This window comes from Orycteropus afer, unplaced genomic scaffold, assembly GCF_000298275.1.
Source record: "Orycteropus afer afer isolate SDZICR_OR568_19922 unplaced genomic scaffold, OryAfe1.0 scaffold00298, whole genome shotgun sequence".
Taxonomy (NCBI): Eukaryota; Metazoa; Chordata; class Mammalia; order Tubulidentata; family Orycteropodidae; genus Orycteropus; species Orycteropus afer.
The window spans coordinates 1,655,365-1,676,274 of record NW_006921885.1 but is presented as its reverse complement, the minus strand read 5'-3'; the positions used below and the strand labels follow the sequence as shown (position 1 = coordinate 1,676,274).

The 20,910-nt window shown below is 37.6% G+C and overlaps 1 protein-coding gene across 1 annotated transcript in view; it reads left to right on the top strand.

Annotated features, from left to right (window-relative positions):
* IPO11 (importin 11) overlaps positions 1 to 20,910 on the top strand; it is a 333,438-nt gene that overhangs the window by 289,060 nt on the left and 23,468 nt on the right. The window contains exon 29 of the mRNA XM_042782395.1: positions 3,016 to 3,100. Coding sequence (XP_042638329.1) covers positions 3,016 to 3,100 — 85 coding nt within the window. The remainder of the gene's footprint in view (positions 1 to 3,015; positions 3,101 to 20,910) is intronic.

Here is a 20,910-nt window from a genome sequence, read left to right as displayed (position 1 = left end):
ACATGGCACATTTCACTTTATTCAGTGGTCTTAGACTGATAAAATACTGTCTTTTCTTTTCTCACTTTGTGCTAGAGTCCATTGCCCAGCTACTTGTGCTTCCTTGTAATATGCCTCCTATATTATGTGGTTATGGTGGGTGAAATATTGCGGCTTTGAGAGGCCCAGGCCATGTAGTGAGTTAGTGGTTGAGCTCTTGTTGTTTTTCACGACTTCTGACTTCCAGTCTAAGGTTCTTAATATACCCATTCCTCCCTTACTAACATGGTTAGGTTCCAAAGACCAGGTCATTATGTGGAAATGGAGAATTTTTTTCTGTTTGGTTTTTAGACCATCCACTTTTCTGCTTTTTTTAATTTATAAAATATGATTATAGAAATACTAACAGCTAGGGTTTAATGATGTGCTCATCATTGTGACAAAGTTCAGTTATGGATTATTCGTCTGTGGAGAAGGAGGCTCAGAGTTGACAAAGCTGGATAAAGTGGGCTGTGTGATTGGAGAGCCCATGGCTTAACCACTTTACCTTCCACCTGTGCTGGTTTAGAGCTTCCCTCAAGGAGGCACCTTCAGTGCTGCACTCTCACCCCTATAAGCCCGCTGTTCACAGCCTGCTGTGTTCTTTGGGTCTGGTGAATCATGAGGCTTACGGCTGCCTGCGAGGGCACTGGGAGATTGATGATGCACTAGGCCCAAATGGCGCAGAGACTTCATGCCCAGTTTGGCTACCTTTGGGATGCCATGAATATCAGACACATTTCTTCCAAACACCCTTTCCAATGCCTCTTTATTTCTGCTGTTTTCTCCCTTCCCACTCTACAGCAGTTTTGAGCAAGCCTCAGGTCTTATAGGAACTAAGAATTCAGAATAGGCTGGCTTGATACTGCCTGCATGTCCACCTGGAGACCATGGCCACGGAGGAGGCTGGCCCCATGTAGCAGGCAGCTAAATGAAGCACTCCCACTGGAGGAGAGAATGGGGGTCCCAGAGCAGTTGTTACCCACCACCTCATTAAACACAAATAGTTGGATAGTAGATTTTTTATTATTGTTGTAAATGCAAAATGTCAGATAACAAGATAGTAAGTGAGGAGTAGGTATATTTGATACACCCATGTGCACTGACTGAGTCAGAGGTAGTTGTCCAAAAAATTGTATTTTCATTGATGAGAAATAAAGAGGAAAGGACACCCATATCCACTGGAAGAGTGGTCTTGATCTACTTCCTAGTGTCGTGCCATAGGTGTTTTCAACCCTGAATTAAAAGTTATTTTTGCAGGTGAGTCAGGAATTGTCCTTCACCTATACTTGCAACACACGTAAGAGAAACCAAACCAAGCTTTCTTTGTCACAATTTATTGGTTAGGAACCTGTGACTGTGATAAATTACTGAATTCTGCTACTCTAAATTAGGAAACAATGAGTTTGTTCCATCAACTTGATTCATTAGACAATATTCATTTCTTGTATCTCTGGAACCAGTGTGGACTGAATAGGAAACTATATTTCTGTTATCTCTGCTAATGGTGAAGAGCAGTGGTGCAGATAATCAAAATAAAATGATTTATAACTGTTCTGCAGGAACAAGTGCTATCACGGACAAATTTCCTGTAGTATAATAATGCCATTTAGAGCACAAAGTAGGTTCTTATGTAATTAATGATATTTTAATAAATTGTTTAAATTATTACTGCTGCTCTTGTAAAATATGTATAATCTATAAATACATGAATAGCAGTGAAAAACATTCATTTCAGGTGTTCATCATTTTAAAAAAAGATATAGAGAGTACATCTTGCTTTGTAAAGTAATGTTTGGTTCAAAAGTTGCCTATAAATAAACATTCTGCAGTTTACTACTTTAAGTGACCAAGGAAAATGCTCTAAAATTTTTTTGATGTGAGCCTCTTTTTAAAGAGATGTCACAACTAGGGGACACTACATGGTTTAAAATCAAGAAGGGAGTGCGTCAGGGTTGTATCCTTTCTCCACACTTATTCAATCTTTATGCTGAGCAAATAATCCGAGAAGCTGGACCATATGAAGAAAAACGTGGTATCAGGATTGGAGGAAGAATCAATCATTAACAACCTGTGAAACACTACAGCACAACTGTGCTTGCTGAAAGTGAGGATGACTTAAGGCACTTACTGATGAAGGTTGAAGAATACAGTCTGCAATATGGATTACATCTCAATATAAAGAAAACAAAAATCCTCACAACTGGACCAATGAGCAGCATCACAATAAATGGAGAGAAGATTGAGGTTGTCAAAGAATTCACGTTGCTTGGTTCTACATCGATGCCAATGGAAGCAGCAGTCAGGACATTAGACGACGTGTAGCATTGGGAAAGTCAACTGCGAAGGAACTGTTTCAAGTGCTGAGGAGCAAGGGTGTCTCCTTGAGGACTAAGGTGTGCCTGACACAAGCCATGATATGTCCAATCGCCTCGTATGCATGTGAGAGCTGGACAATGAATAAGGAAGACCGAAGATTTGATGCTTTTGAGTTGTGGTGCTGGCGGAGTATGCTGAAAGTACCATGGACTGCTAAAAGAACTAACAGATCTGTCCTGGAGGAAGTGCAGCCAGAATGCTCCTTGGAAGCAAGAATGGCCAGACTTCGTCTCACCTATTTTGGTCATGTTGTAAGAAGGGACCATTCCCTGGAGAAGGATGTCATGCTTGGTAGGGTGGAGGGTCGACGAAAGAGGGGGAGGCCTTCAACGAGATGGATTGATACGGTGGCTGCGATGATGGGCTCAAGTATAGCAGGGATTGTGGGGCTGGTGCGGGATCAGGCAGTGTTTCGTTCTGCTGTGCATGGGGTCACTATGAGTCAGAAACGACTCGACAGCACTTAACAACAACAACAACTAGTCTGTTGCTCACATTTTGGTCTATAGAATCATTTGTATTCTCAATGATTGTCGAGGGCTTGGCTTTAGTATGTTGTAGACGTTTCTTACTCATTTAAAATATCTGTATTTATTTATTTATTTATTTTTACTTCAGCTGCATGTTGATGTCTCATCTTGAGGAACCAAAAGCAACAGAAGATGAAGAACCACCCACAGAGCAGGATAAGAGGGAAAAAATGGTAAGTTATGAAAGTCACTTCTAAAATATAGGGAGAACCACATATCATTATATTCTATAAATTTGAAAATGTCTCTCAGTCTGTCTGTCTGTGCATATAGCTATCCATCCATTCCTTGTTGAAGAATTGATGTAAGGCATCTGGGTTTTGAAATTTGAGATGTATCCCTAGAACGGAAAATTTATATTCCTAGTGTAGAAAATTAAAGTTAACTCTGATCTGAAATAATTGTGTTTTACCTTAGCTGAGCAGAGGGTTAACTCTTAAAAACTTACAATTTAAGTAAGGCTTGAGTGTCACATGTTACTTACTCTTTTTTTAGATTTACTGGAATTTCTTATATTTAGTATTATTTCATGGATCTTCATAGCAACCCCTTCTGAAATACATCACAGACATTTATAAAAATGCCCTGAAATTAACCTAACTGCTGTATTGTTTTTCAAATCATTAATTCTCACTACAGGAATCCAATAAGAAGCAAGAACAAAAAAAAAAAAAAAATAGGTAAATACCTTGCCTTTAAAAATAATTAGCTAAAATACCTTGCCTTTAAAAATAATTTATAATTGTTTTGTTACTCTGTGCCGTGCTAATAGAAATACCACAGGTGAGATGGCTTTAACAAACAGGAATTTGTTCTCTTACAGTTTACAAGGCTAAAAGTCCAAGTTCAAAGTCCAAGTTGAACCAAACATTACTTTACAAAGCAAGTCCAAGTCCAGGCTTTAGAGGCTGTGTGAAAGCCCCTTGACTTTGGGCTTCAGCTCTGCCCTTTGCTCCTGGCCCGCTGAAGCTGTAGGCTTTTCTTCACTCAGGCAGCTGCTGGCTTCTGAGGCTGTCAAACCCAAGGTCAACAAGTAACAAGTCACAGCCCTGATACTACCAAACCACATAGTAGGCCATTGATTCAAGTCTAGGAAAAGCCCCAAGATTGGCAGGGCAGCATGGCAGGCTGCTGAACAGTGACTCTGCTACATGCATGGTTCAAGTGTGCCATACCCTGTAGACCATTCTCAAAGCTTCTCCTTATATACTGGAAGCAGACCATATCCCTAAAGCAGCTACTCAGCTGCTCATGGCAAATTCTACCATGGAGCAGATTGCCGGTCTTATCATGGGGCCTAACTACCACCAGCTGCCCAGCTTGAAACCAGGCCCAGCCAAGTTGACACACGACCTTAACTACCACAATAATCTTGAATGTGTAAGTGCTTTTGTGGACACATGGATATATTTAAACATAGATAAAAGGGATACATAAACTTTGTTCTTCTTTCTTGTTGGAATCTCTTCTAGTGGCTCCTGGCCTCACCACTTAACTGACTTCATTGGATCTTCTTTCTTCATTTGCAAAATGAAAACAATTGTATATACCTCATAGATAGAATATATGCATTAACATCCAAAGTGGCTATTAAATAATATTGGATACCTAGTAATTACTATTGTTAGCTATCATTATTGTAATTATATCATAATACTCCTTGCAGTTACTCACATTAACCCTCAGGAACTAAATCCTCAGTTTGTAGCTAATACTGCATTGATTTGATGGCCTTCTTTTACATTGTGTTTAACTCAGTTTACTTTGCTTTTATGCTAGAAATCATTTCCCTAGAAGCTAGTATAGAGGAAAGGACAATAACCAAGAAAGTCCTGTTTGTGCGATTAATTTTGACCCTGAGCAAGTCACTTTGTCTCTCTAGAGCTGTTTTCCTATCTGTGAAATGAGAAGGAAATTGGATTAGCATATCCCCAGGGCCTATCAGTTGACAAAGTATTTGATTTTGTAACTCTTAGTGCTCTCTCCTTCCTTTTCCCATGTGTAGTGTTCTGGTCAAGTATTCATATGTGAATAAACCTCCTGAAATATTTCTGCCTTGAAATGAGACTGTATGTGGTACCCTAAAATATATGAAAGCTTATAACAGTCTAAAAGTTTGTCTTTCCTCCATTCATTCTCATGTTTTTTAAGCATTGAGTATATTCTTGGTTTCACAAAAAGATAGACGTTTTCTTCATAAGATTCTGAACTTTTACATGAATAATAGATGTTCTACTTCTGTTCATTATCAGCTTCTGGTGTACACTTTATTAACATCAGTTAGTCTGATAGATCTACTCTTGAAAAATTAGTTTACCCAAATTTGTATGTAGGTTTTCATTCTCTATATATATCACAGGATCGGGCATTGTTTCATTCTGTTGTGCATGAGCTTGCAATAAGTCGGAACCAACTTGATGGTACCTAACAACATACCATCTTTGGTAGCATCCTGTAGTCATTAATTTTAATTTTAAATTTACTTTCAGCGTAAATGAAATATTGTCTCAAAGAAAAATATGATACTGGAATTTTAGAAATAACACGTTTCTGATTCACTTTAATGATCTAGAATTTTATTTGAGAGCTGGTTATTATTTTCATTCTAATTATAGGTAGTATTGAGTTTTAGAATAACTAATGTATTTTTTTTAAGTTACTAATTTCAATTTGATGTTAGTTATTGCAGTAGCTATTTGGTGACTATTGCACTGTCATATCTATTAAGGTTTCTAATCCTTTAGCCTGAAGGGATAAGCTGAAGACTTTTAATTAGTGTGCCAGTAGTTTATGATTGAAGCTGGGATTATTTATGTATCCTAGTCTTGAGTAAACCTAATTATAAATACAATTCTAATTTTTAAGTGAATTTAACAAAAATTAGTTTCACTATCTCTTTAGAGTTGTAAATATAAATTATGTAAATTTTTCTTAATTATATCATTTTTGTACTGTGATATCTAACATTAGAAATTTTTTGAAAACTATCTGGAGATGTCTCGTGCTGTTATTTCAATAGGAATGGGAGTATGTTTGATGGCAGCTGATTATTTTTTTGAAACAAAAATTCAACAGCAAAGGTTTTTTTCATTATAAAATGAATTTATTTATTTACTAGGATAAAAAAGTATACCTGCTTAATTCCAAGGTTACGTAAATGAACATTTTATTTACTGTCGTTGTGTGAAAGCAGTCCCTAAAATGTGGCATCTGGTTAAGCAGCTGCTTTGATGGAAGATAGCAGTGGTGATTTTAATCCAGAAGAGTGGATGACTAATACTATATTAAATGTGCCAAATAATTTTTCATAGTTTTCTGAGAATTTTGTATATTTATATTTCATGTTAAATAAAAATGAAGTTTTCTTTCAGGAAAACTGTTCATGCTGTACCAACTTTTTGAGCTTTTCTTTTTGTATCCAGCCCCTTTTTGTACCTTCCATTTAATTTCTAGGCCCCCTCTGTATCTAGTATATTCCTCTAGTATAATCATAATTTTGTGAACTTTTCTGTAAAGAATTAAGCAAATACCTTAAAATTTTAAGTTGTTTGTAATTTCTTTTTTATGGCTTGTGACTTACTAGGCATTTTAAAGTTGTGCTTTCTTTCCAACTTAAAGTTTTTGAACAGATTAATGTTTTCTGGCAACCTTATTGTACCTGCTAAAAAGCTTTATTAGTGACACAGTTGATACAATAAGTAAATCTGCATTAATAAGGTATATTTGATAATTTTTTCTTGTTATATAATTCTCATTTTAAGCCCTGGGAATATTTTGATAATCTGCTTTTATCAATAATAATTTTGTTCTCCACATAGTTGTTAGGTTATATAATTGATAGTGACAGTATAAGTAAGCTTGAACATTATTAAAAATATGCTGATGTCTCATTTACTTGTGCTGGTGGAAGCAATAACACAAACAATGCACAGTAGTCTATCCAGACATTACTTACATGAGATTGAAATAGTGCAAACAGCATCTTGTATATATAACAGGAAGGAGTCCCCAAGTGGAGCAAATAGTAAAGCACTCAACTACTAGGTGAGAGTTTGGTGGTTCAAATCCATCCATCCAGAGGCACATCAGAAGGTAGTCCCTAGGAGTCTGCTTCCAAAATGTCACAACCTTGACAACTCAGTGGAGAACTCGTGGGGTTGCCATGAGCCAGACTTGACTCAGTAACTGATAACAACATATATAACAGTGTTTATTTTTCAAAGCTGTGGGGTTATTTGAAACTCACAGCATTCAGACACTTAATAACATTTTCCATTTTTGAAAGCAGACCAATCAGATTTGCTTTGTACCTTAAAACAAATTGTGAGTTTGATGTTCATTTATATAAAATTGTAATGGTTACATAATCTCAGTCCTCTAAACAGAGAAATAGGAAAAAAAAAAACAACAAAAAAAAAACCATTTGCTTTTAAGATACCTAATCTGCAGTTCAGCCTTTCTAAAACTGGTGTTCTCAAAAAAACTCACTGCTGTTGAGTTGAACCCAACTCATGGTGACCCCTCCTTGGGTTTCCTTGGGGGTATCTCTACAGAAGTAGGTTGCCCAGTCTTCCTTCTGAGGAGTGGTTGGTGGGTTTGAACTACCAGACTTCTGGTTAGCAGTCAGATGCCTTAGGCATTATGCCACCAGAGCTCCTAAACTGATGTTACCAGTGAGTTTATTTATTTGAAGATGTATTATCCTTGGTGGAGGTTAGCAGTCCTCTGTTTCCTCTTCTCTCTTGAACTGGAGATGCCTGGTGTAGTGTTTCTTGAGATTAAAGCAACACAGACTAAACATCTTTTTATAAACACAAAGACATTACACATATTTTTATAAGCAGTCTACCTATATCATTTAAAAAATGAATTCTTCCTCACTTTTAAATGGTGTCTGATATGTTGCTCTTATACTCACATTACTAAATTAATCTTTTGGGATAAAATTTTGTTTAATCCATCCCTGTTTAGTTGTAAAGATTTCAAATGCTATTTTGGTGACAGTCATGTGCATTTTGTCTTCTGGGTTTTCTTCAGTCAGCATCAGTGTGAAATATTTAGAGAGTGCTCACATGGTCATAACAGTATCTTAGATGTTGTTTTTGTTGTTGTTGTTACTTGATATCAAGTCAGCTCTGATTCCTGGCAACCCCATACACAAGAGACTGAAATGTTTGTCAGTCTTTTGCCATCTTCATGATTGTTGTTGTATGCGAGTCCATTGTTGCAGCCACTGTGTATGTTGAGTGTCTTCTAACCTAGGGAGTTCGTCTTCCAGCACTATGTTGTTGTTATGTGCCGTCGAGTCAGCCCCGACTCATAGCAACCCCTCCTTGGGTTTCCGAGGCAGTATCACTACGGAAGTAGGATTGCCCAACCTTCCTTCCGATCCAGCACTATAGTAGACCATATTCTGTTGTTAGCCATAGTGTTTTTATTTGTTAATTTTCAAAAGTAGATCACCAGCTCTTTTTTCCTAGTCTGTCTTAGAAGTTCCCATGAAACCTGCCCACCATGAATGACCCTGCTGATAATTTAAATACCAGAGGCATAGCATCCAGCATCATAGCAACATGCAAGCCACCGCAGTACAACAGATTTATAGATAGGTGACAGATCATAGATGATCCCAGAAAATTGCAATCTACTACACAAATCGTCACATTTATATTACTGGTCATTTTTAATGTTACTGCTAGGATAAAACTACAGACTTGCATGCATAAATGCTTTATAATCATTAACATGGAGTACTTGTACACCTACTCCTTACTTACTAACTGACTTGTCCGACATTTCATATTTATGACGATAGTAAAAAAAAAAATCTACTCTCCAGCTATTTTGGGTATTAATGATATATGTGTGGTAGTTATGAATGTCGAGGTACAAGACGAGAGTAACGCTGGCTGTGATGGTTAAGGTTGTGTGTCCGTTTGGTTGGGCCATGATTCTCAGTTCTTTCACATTTATGTAATGATGTAATTTGTTAGTTATGTAATGATGTAGTCATTCTGCATTTTGTGATCTGTGTGGCTGTTCTGGCTACCTAGCGCTGCTCTGACAGGAATATACCACAAATGGGATGGCTTTAAGTCCGAGTTCAAAGTGCCAGGCTCGAGGGGCTGGGTTAAAGCCCCTCAACCTTGGGCTTAAGCTCTGCCTCTTGCTCCTGGCCCACTGAAGCTGGAGCCTTTTCTTCACTTAGCTGTTGGCTGTCCCGATGTTACCAGACCACATATGCTAATATGTTTGTCCAACAACACAACATTAATTTAAGTCCATTGAAAGTCTCAAGGTTGGCAGAGCATGGCAGGCGGCTGAATAACGGCATGGCTGCATGCAGGGTTTAAGTGTGCTGTGCAGTAAGCTAGAGACCATTCCCAAAGGTGTTTCTTATATGCGGGAAGCAGACCACATAACCAAAGCAGCTACTCAGCTGCTCCAGTAGATTCCACAGTGAAGTTAATTACCAATCTCATCATGGGGAATAACTACATCCAGCTGCCCAGCCACTTAACCACGCCCAGCCAAGTTGACACACAAACTGAACCACCACATTGGTCCCCCACCATTTTTGTATAACACCAATTCTCACATAATGACCTGGGCTTTGGTGTATTTGTCATTTTATGACTTGCCATCTGATATTTCCCTTCCCTCAAAATTGCTGAGATGATGTATTTTTTTCTTTGGTCTTTGATACCACCTTATCTTCAATGTTTATAGATGAACAGTAGGAAAAAGCCACCATATTAAGAAGCTGGTTTATTAATAAGAAAATGAGGTAGATCTAAATTTTTCATTATGAATGTTTTTATTGATATCTAATGTAAATTTTTAAATTAGATAAAATTTGTCTTGCTTCCTCTGCCTTCTTCTTGTTGTTGTTAGGTGCCATTGAGTCAGCTCTGACTCATAATGACCCTATGTACAATAGGATGAAACACTGCCTGATTGTGTGCCAGCCTCACAATCCTTGGTATACCTGAGCCCATCGTTGCAGCTACTGTGTCAGTCCATCTTGTTGAGGGCCTTCCCCTTTTTAATCGACCCTCTACTTTAGTGAGCATGATATCCTTCTCCAAAGAATGGTCCCTTCTGACAACATGACCAAAGTAGGTAAGACGAAGTCTGGCCATTCTCCCTTCCAAAGAGCAATCAGGCTGCACTTCCTCCAGGACAGATCTGTTAGTTCTTTTAGCAGTCCATGGTACTTTCAGTATTCTTCACCAACATCACAATTCAAAAACATCAACTCTTCTTACATACAGCTTATTCATTGTCCAGCTCTCACATGCATATGAGGTGATTGAGAATACCATGGCTTGAGTTAGGTGCACCTTAGTCTTTAAGGAGACATCCTTGCTTTTTAGCACTTGAAAGAGGTCTTTTGCAGCAGATTTGCCCAATGCAATATGTCGTCTGATGTCTTGATTGCTGCTTCTATTGGTGTTGATTGTGAAACCAAGTAATATGAAATCTTTTGACAGAGTCAATCCTTTCTCCATTTGTTGTGATGCTGCTTATTGGTCCAGTTGTGTAACATTTTGTTTTCTTTATGTTGAGATGTAATCCATACTGCGGACTGTAGTCTTTAATCTTTATCAGTAAGTGCTTCAAGTCATCCTAACTTTCAGCAAGCAAAGTTGTGTCACCTGCATATTGCAGGTTGTTAATGAGTCTTTTTCCAATTCTGATGCCATTTTCTTCATGTAGTCCAGCTTCTCAGATTATTTGCTCAGCATACAGATTGAATAAGTGTATTGAAAGGATGCAACCCTGATACACTGCCTTTCTGATATTAAACCATGCAGGATCCCCTTATTCTGTTCAAACGACAGCCCCCTGGTCTGTGTACAGGTTCCTTATGAGCACAATTAAGTGTTCCACCACTTGTCTGTCAGTTTGTTGTACTCTGGTGGCTTGCGTGTTGGTGTGAGGCTGAAGGCTATGCTACTGGTATTTCAAATGCCAGCAGGGTCACCCATGGTGGACAGGATTCAGTGGAGCTTCCAGACTAAGACAAACTCAAAAAAAGGAAGAGGCCATCCAGTTCTGAAAGAATTGGCCCATGAAAACCTTATGAATAGCAGTGAAACACTGTCTGGTATATTACTGGAAAACTTTATGAATAGCCCTGAAACATTGTCTGATACAGTGCCAGAAGATGATAGACTCAGGTCAGAAGGCACTCAAAATACGACTGGGGCAGCTCTACCTCAGAGTAGAACTGACTGTAATGATGTGGATGGAGTAAAGCTTTCAGGACCTCCATTTGTTGATGCGGCACAACTCAAAATGAGAAGAAACAGCTGCTAACATTGGAATGTATGAAGTATGAATCTAAGAAAATTGGAAGTTGTCAAAAATATGGAATGCATAAAGATCGATATCCTAGGTGTTAGTGAGCTGAAATGGACTGGTTTTGGCCATGTTGAGTTAGTCCTATGTTCTACTGTGCCAGGAATGACAAATTGAAGAGGAATAGCATGGCATTCATCATCACAAAGAATGTTTCAATATCTGTCCTGAAATACAATGCTGTCAGTGATAGGATAATATCCATATGTCTACAAGAAAGACCAGTTAATACTGCTATTATTCATATTTATGCACCAATCACCAAAGCCACAGATGAGGAAATTGAAGATTTTTACCAATTTCTGCTGTCTGAAATTGACCAGACATGCAGTCAAAATATGTTAATTATCACTGGTGACTGGAATGCAAAAGTTGGAAACAAAGAAGAATCACCAGTAGGAAAATATGGCCTTGGTGATAGAAATAACGCTGGAGATGGCATGATAAAATTTTGCAAGACCGATGACTTTATTCATTACTAATATGTTTGTCCAACAACACAAATGGAGGCTATACATAGGGACTTCACCAGATAGGGTACGCAGGAATCAGATCAACTACATCTGTGGCAAGAGGCAATGGAGGAGTTCAATATCTTTAGCCAGTACAAGGCCAGGAGCTAACTGTGGAACAGCTTATCAGCTCTCATATTCAAATTCAAGTTGAAGCTGAGGACAATTAAAAGAAGTCCATGAGAGCAAAAGTATGACCTTGATTATGTCCCTCCTGAATTTGAAGACTATCTAAAGAATAGATTTGATGCATTGAACACCAGTGACTTGAAACCAGAAGAATTGTGGGATGACATCAAGAACATCATCCATGAAGAAAGCCAAAGGTCATTAAAAAGACAGGAAAGGAAGAAAAGACCAAAGTGGGTGTTAGAACAGACTCTGAAAGTTGGCCTTGAATGGAGAGTAGCTAAGGCAAATGGAAGAAATGACAAAATAAAAGAGCTGAACAGAAGACTTCAGAGAACAGCTCTTGAAGACAAAGTCAGTTATTACAATGAAATGTGCAAAGACCTGGAGTTAGAAAACCAAAGGGGAAGAACATGCTCAGCATTTCTCAAGCTGAAAGAACTGAAGAAAAAATTCAAGCCTTGAGATGTAATATGGAAAGATTCCATGGGCAATATATTGAATGATGCAGGAAACATCAAAAGAAGATGGAAGGAATACATAGAGTCACTGTACCAAAAAGAATTGGTCTATGTTCATCCATTTCATATGGATGTTCATGCATCCATATGATCAAGAACCAGTGGTATTGAAAGAAGTCAAAGCTGCACTGAAGGAATTGGCTAAATAAATAAATAAATAAATAAGCCTTCAGGAATTGATGGAATACCCATTAAGGTGTTTCAACAAATGGATGACACACTGGAGGCATTTGGAAGATAGCTACCTAGCCAAATAACTGGAAGAGATCCATATTTCTACCCATTCCAAAGAAAGGTGATCCCACAGAATGTGAAAATTATTGAACAGTATCACACTTGCCTGCTAACCAGACGGCTGGCGGTTCAAACCCACCAGCCACTCCTCGGAAGGAAGGTTGGGCAATCCTACTTCCGTAGTGATACTGCCTCGGAAACCCAAGGAGGGGTCGCTATGAGTCGGGGCCGACTCCACGGCACATAACAACAACAACAACAACAACATCATTAGTATCACAAGCAAGTAAAGTCTTCAAAAAACAAAAACCCAAACCCACTACTGTGGAACATTGGGAAGAATGGGAGTTCCAGAACACTCTGCCTTGTAGAAATCTTTTAAATGTAATTCTTGACCTTTAATATTAAATAACTATTTCAAAAATAGTGATCACTGATGATTGCTTCTGCTTCTGCAAAGAATTTCACTTTTCACTCATATGTGTTCTTGTTGGTTGTCACTTACATACTGTCACTTATATATTGGTTCTCATTTAAATGCCACTTATGTTTTCAGCCAAATCTGATTATACTAAGGCTAAATTTATTAAAAATGTTTGCAACTTTTCACATTTTACCATCTTTTAAAAGGAATTCTCTGTTTACTCCCTAGTCAAGTATCTAATAATAATGCTTGCTGCCTGCTGCAATTGCACAGATTTCTCTCTTCACCTCCATACAGTTGCAATAGAGTAACATCTTCAGAATGAAAGGCTTTTCTTTTGTGCTCATTGTACATACATTTTGTAATGCTCATCATGTAGAAGGCTTGATATTTTAAGCAGTACTTCTCCTGTTAGTGTTTATCTCTGCCTACAGAACCTGTCATCTGGGATATTATGATCAATAATACATATGTATTCTTTAAAAAGTTACTCAATACCAGTTGCCTTTATACCTGGCCAGTGTCTAAAAATGAATGTTTCACTTGTTTTTATCTATGGTTTCTTCAGATTCTACTTTCTCTAAATTTCACTAACTTTGACTTTTCTACTGCTGTTACTACATCCTTATCTTCATTTCCAGATGATACTGAAACATAGAAAAGGCTGTCCTAGGATGCATACGTTTAAAATATAAAGAAATATAAAACATAGTATATATTTCAAAGCTATACACTGAACATAACTTTCATTACAAATGAGACCTTCAAGTTCAATGTTAATCCTTCCCCAAATATTAGAAATACATTGTTGCAATGGGTATTGACCTCTTGAAGACTGCAGTTAGAAAACCAGTTTTCTCTGTAAACTTTCACTCAGATCGCAATAAAAAGTTTCAAAACAAAAAGAAAACACTGCTGAGTTGCAAGCTACATTAAAACAATCAAAAGAGAATAGTGAAATAATGAAATGAAATAATCCAACTGAGATGTAATAAAGAAACAAATTGATAGCCAGGCACCCTCCTGAGAGAGCAGTTCTTCCTATGATGGAGCTAAAGTGTTAATCAAAAAATAGTTTGAGATCACAGAGGTTAAGATCCTTCACAGTAGGCTGATAATAGTAATCAAAAGACCCTGGAAATGACAATTCTATTGAAAATGCCCGGGGAACTAAATAAAGGGATGGCTTCCTGAGTTTTTTAAATTGAGATTTCAGATTGCTTGCCTGCTGACACCAGTATTGTTCTTAAGTATTGCAAAGCAGTACCCTCACTGTTTCTTCCTTATTTGCTTGACTTGTTACTAAGTACCTTAATCAGAAAGAGCTCAGCAACTTTGCTGCTGTTCAGATGGAAAATTTGGCTATGTAATTTGGCGTAATGTCAACAAAATCGTCATGTTTGTAGTTGAATATAGGACAGTTTGGGGAACACATTTTCAGTAACTTGAGTTACATTCCAATTAACACTAAGACTGCCTTCTTGGCAGTTTTTCCTAATGTCATTCCTGCTTTCCCTACTGTTTTTTTTCTCAATAAATTATCAATAATCCTACTTGTATTTTTATAAGGGGCTTAAATCTTTTGAGGGAAAGGATATTAAGGAGCTTTTTAAGTAATTGTTCTACAGAAGGCAGTCTATTTTTATTTATTTATTTATTTAAAATGTAACCTATACAAATTTAAAAACTACAAAGTAAATAATTACATAATATGAAGAAGTATACTTTTCCCGAAGTATCCTTCAGTAACATTGTGGTATATATCTTTCAAACCATTTTGTTTGCATGAATAAACATACATGGTTTGCATGTATTTAACAAATTAAAAAATACTGTACATTCTGTTCTGCTTGATTTTTAAAAAAAAAAAATATAGTAATATATGTGTATGTTTCTATGTACATAAATTTAGATTTGTATCGTTTGTGCCATAACTTTGTATGTTGATGTTCCATTGATCACATCTCCATCCCAGGTTTCTCCTGAACAATATTTCTTAAAATGTGGTGCATAGGCAACTGGAGGTCCCTGGAACCTTTCAGGAGTGTAATTACCTCATAATATAATACTAAATATTTCTGAGTAATACACTGCGTGGACATTTGTACTGCCTTTGGTGAATAGCATGTTCATATCCTTCAAACCCCCCTGCCCCCATTTTTCTATTAGGACTTCTTTTTTGGGGATGGAGTTTTTAAATAAGATTCTGTGGCAGGTAGTATTTTCTGAAGAATGGTCATAATATTATCTTCCATTCCACATGCTATTCTTACATTGTGACTTTGACACTCCTTTCATCCAGATGTTGGTTTGTATTCTGTCCTTGAAATTGGTCAAGTTTGCTGATGCTTTGGGACATCTGAGTTTAGATCCTACCATACAGCTTTTGATTGATTCTCTAAGGACACTGATTCTTTAGAACCCAACCACTATCCTGTAAGGAAATGCCTCAGATAACAGCCAAGATCAACTGCCAGACATGTGAGTTAATGAATGATCTTTCAGATCAGCCCAACCCCTGCTGTTTTGTCACCTCCAGCCTTCAAGTCTTACCACATGAAAGCCAGAGATCATGGAGAAAAGACAGTCCATCCTCATTCTACTCTTACGAATTCCTTACCCACAGAATCCATCAGCATTTGGGAAAAAAAAAAAAGGTTATTATTTTATGCCACCTAATTTGGAGTAAAGGTAATTCCCAGGATATGAACAAGGTTTGCTTCCGAACTCTGTAACTCATATTTGTCAGTCAGTCAGAACAAATGCATATGGTTGTTATTTAGCCTTACTTTGTTGTTGTTGTTATTTGCCGTCGAGTCGGCCCCGACTCATAGTGACCCTTCCTTGGGTTTCCTAGCCAGTATCACTACGGAAATAGGATTGCCCAACCTTCCTTCCGAGGAGTGGCTGGTGGGTTTGAACCGCCAGCCTTCTGGTTAGCAGTCACGTGCCTTAGGCACTATGCTACCAGAGCTCCTAGCCTTACTTTAGTGCAAGAAAAAGGAGCTCAGGTGGTGTAGTGGTTAAGGCATTTGGCTGCTAACCAAAAATGTCAGTTGTTCAAACCCACCAGCTGCTCCACGGAAGAATGATAAGGGAGTCAGCTTTTGTAAAGATTTATATCCTCGAAAACCCAGTGGGAGTTGGTATGAGTCAGAATCCACTCAGTGGTAGTGAGTTTGGTTTGGTTCAGTGCAGGAAAAGACTCAAAAGCCTTTTTAGTGATTTAAGAGCAGCACGTGCAGCAAGTGAAGGTGATTGTGATGGAGAATTTGTTGTGAGTCAGGGTTGGTTCAGATGTTCCTGAGTAAGGGCAAATTTGCATAACTTTAAAAGGCAAGTGCCAGTTATTCATAACTTTGATGTTCTTTACCAGCCACAACCAGGATGCCACCAGTTTGTTACCCAGTGACCAGTAACAGAAACAAGCTCTTTTTATAGGTTAAGGAAATCAGCAAATGAGTCTTTAATCTTTTATCTGTTACAAATATATTTCTTTCAACTCATTTGATTTTTACTTTGCTTTATGCTACATTTTAAGACTTTTTTTTTTTTTTTTTGCTTAGTAGTCAAGTTTCTCTCTTTGGGGTGTCTGGTATTTTGATATATTTGAAGTCACCTAGCCCTATTATGAAAAACACAATTTCTCTTATATTTTGTTTTGTGTTTTTAAAGTCTTATTTGTTTCATTTAAATCTTTAATCCATCTGGATTTTTTCTGATAAAAGACTGAGGTAGAATGCCAATTACAGATTATAACTTCTTCCCATAAAACTAATCAATACCCTATCTTTTCTCCACTATTTAAAAATGCTACTTTTATCACATACATTGCCAGATTTACATGGGTTCATTTTCAGGCTCTAGTTTGTTAACCTGCCAATTGGATTTACTATAGCCTAACAATGCATTTTAATAGCTGTTATTGATGTTTTTGGGACCTCTGGTGGCACAGTGCCTAAGGCATTTGACTGCTAACCAGAAGGCTGGTGGTTCAAACCCACCAGACACTCCTCAGAAGGGAGATTGGGCAATCTACTTCAGTAGGGATATACTGCCTTTGAAATCCAACAAGGAGGGGTCGCTATGAGTTGGATCTGACTTGAAGGCAGTGAGTTTGGTTTTTTTTTTTTTTTTTTTTGGATTGTATGCCAGAATAACAGCTGAGTTGTAGAAAGCCTTATGTACCTTATGCTAAGTGTGGTAGGCAGTATAGTGCTACCACCACCACCAAGATTTTCACATCCTTATCCCTGGAATCTGTGAATATGTTATGTTGCATAGCATATTGGAATTAAGATTGCTAATCAGCTGAATGTAAAATGGGAGCATTATCCTGGATTGTCTCAGTTGGTCCAGTATAATCTCAAGTGGCCTTTAATATGGAAGAAGGATGCAGAAGATAGGGTCAAAGTGATATGGTATGAAAATAACTCAACTTGCTGTCACTGGCTTTGGAGATGAACAAAGGGGGCCACAAGCCAAAGACATGACCTCTAGAATCTGAAAGAGTCAAGGAAACAGAAAACAAATTCTCCCTTTAAGCTTCCAGAAAGAAACATAGCCCTACAGACACCTTGATTTTAGTCCAATGGGACGCATGCTGGACTTCTAACCTACAGAACTGTAAGATAATACATTTGTGTTGTTTCAAGCCACTGAGTTTATGGTAATTAGTTTACAGCAGCCATTGAAAAGTAATACACCAAGAGTGTAGATTTTTTTTTTTTTATAGGAAAAGAGGAGGCATCAAAAACTTAGCATCAGGGGAGTAACATGGTCAAATTTGAATCACAGAAAAAAGTTTATTGTATATCCATATCCTGCCACAAATTTGCTCACTTATCTATGATTACCTAAATGACAAAGGGCCATGAAAACTCTATCTTTTGAAATGGAGTTATACATAAGCTCTAAATTAAAAATATGTTATATTCACATTTGCATAGTTATGAAAATATTTTCATAGTTATCCACATTTCACATCTATGCCAAGAAATTTGGAAGACAGTTAGCCAACTGACTAGATAAGATCCATATATGTATCCATTCCAAAGAAAGGTGATCCCACAGAATGTGGAAGTTATCCAACAATATCATTAATGTCACATGCAAGTAAAAATTTGGTTGCAGTAGTACATTGACGGTAACTGCCAGAATTTCAAGCTGGATTCAGAAGAGGCAATAGAACTAGGGATATCATTGCTGATGTCAGATGGGTCTTAGCTGAAAGCAAAGAATACCAGAAAGATGTTTACTTGTTTTTATTGACTGTGCAGAAGCATTCAGTTGGGAGGATCATAGCAAATTATGGATAGCATTGAGAAGAATGGGAATTCCAGAACACTTAACTGTACTCATGAGAAACTTGTTCATAGACCAGGAGGCAGTTGTTTGAACAGAACCAAGGGATACTGCATGATTTAAAATCAGGAAGGGAGTGTGTCATAGTTGTATCCTTTCACCATACTTATTCATTCTATAGGCTGAGTAAACAATCCAAGAAGCAGGACTACATGAAGAAGAGTGTGGGATCAGGACTGGAGGAAGACTCTTAACAACCTGTGCTATGCAGATGATACAACTTTGCTTGCTGAAAGTGAGGATGACTTAAAAGACTTACTGATAAAGATTAAAGACTACAGTCTGCAGTATGGGTTACACCTCAACATAAAGAAAATGAAAATCCTCACAGCTGGACCTGTAAGCAGCATCATGATAAATGGAGAAAAGATTGAAGTTGTCAAAGATTTGGTATTACTTGGTTCCACAGTCAACACCAATGGAAGCAGCAGTCAAGAAATCAGACGACATATTATACTGGGCAAATCTGCTGTAAAAGACCTCTTTCAGGTACTGAAGAGCAAAGATATTTCTTTGAAGGCTAAGGTATGCCTAACTCAAGCATGGTATTTTCAGTCACCTTGTATGCATGTGAGAGCTGGATAATGAATAAGGAAGACCAGATAAGAGTTGATAATTTTGAGTTGTGGTGTTGGAGAACAATACTGAATGTAATGGAATGCCAGAAGAATGAACAACTCAGTCCTGGAAGAAGTGCAGCCAGAATGCTCTTTGGAAGTGAGAAGGGCCAGACTTCGTCTTACCTAATTTACTCATGTTGTCAGAGGGGTCCATTCCCTGGAGAAGGATATCATGCTTGGGAAAGGAGAAGGTCAATGAAAAAATGGAAGGCCCTTAATGAGACAGATCGACCCAGTGGCTGCAACAATGGGCTTAGTTACAGCAAGGATTGTGAGGCTGGCACAGGATTTGGCAGTGTTTCATTCTGTTGTACATAGGGTCACTATGAGGTGGAGCCAACTCTATAGAACCTAACAACAACAACAACATTCATGATTCATGACTACTTTTTTTTTTACTTATGGTTTATGTTTTATTTTTCCTTTTGAAGTAAAGTTATCTGTATAGCAAATCTTTGACTCATAATTTAATGGCAGACTTTATATGTGAATTTTATAGATGTTGTTGTTGTTGTTAGGTGCCGTCAAGTCATCTCCAACTCATAGCAACCCTATGCTCAGTGGAACAAAACACCACTTGGTCCCCGCCAGTTCCACAATCCGTGCTATACTTCATGGCAGCCACTGTGTCAGTCCATCTCGTTGAGGGCCTTTCCCCCTTTCGTTAACCCTCCACCTTACCAAACATGACATCCTTCTTCAGGAAATGTTCCCTTCTGACAACATGACCAAAGTAGGTGAGACGAAGTCTGGCCATTCTCACTTCCATGGAGCATTCTGGCTGTACTTCCTCCAGGACAGATTTGTTAGTTCTTTTAGCAGTCCGTAGTACTTTTAGTATTCTTCGCCAGCACCACATCTCAAAATCATCAATTCTTCTTCGTGCTTCCTTATTCATTGTCCAGGTCTCACATGCATATGAGGCGATTGAAAATATCATGGCTTGTGTCAGGCTCACCTCAGTCCTCAAAGAGAGATTTTGCTCCTCAGCGCTTGAAAGAGGTCCTTTGCAGCAGATTTCCCAAGTGCAGTACATCATCTGATGTCCTGACTGCTGCTTCCCTTGGTGTTGATTGTAGAACCAAGTAATGTGAAGTCTTTGACAACATCAGTCTTTTCTCCGTTTATCATGATGCTGCTTATAGGTCCAGTTGTAAGAATTTCTGTTTTCTTTGTATTGAGATGTAATCCATACTGCAGATTGTATTCTTCAATCTTCATCAGTAAGTGCTTCAAGTCATCCTTACTTTCAGCAAGCAAAGTTGTGTCACTAGCAAATCATAGATTGTTAATGATTCTTCTTCCAATCCTGATGCCATGTTCTTCATATAGTCTAGCTTCTCAGATTATTTGCTCAGCATATAGATTGAATAAGTATGGTGAGCATACAACCCTGACACACTGCCTTCTTTTTTTTTATAGGGATGAACAGTTTATTAACAAGCATTAAATATAAGAATATTTCTAATTTTTTTCCAAAACATACAATATTTTTAAATAGGTTTCCTATATATTTTATTTTATAACTTGCTATTTTCAATCAATCTTACATTATGAACATTCTTGTGATACTGTCAATAGACTGTTTATACATATATGATTGTCTTCTGTAGATGAAAATAGGAAGTAGTATGATTAATTTAATTCCATATAGTGAGCATTAAAGTTACTTTCATTTTATCTTTCTATAAATAATGGTGTCATAGGTGTCCCTTTAGCCAAGTTTTTCTTTTTTTTTATTGTGATTTGGGTGAAAATTTACAGAGCAAATTCACTTTCCATACAGCAGTTCACATATACTTTGTCTCATGTCAT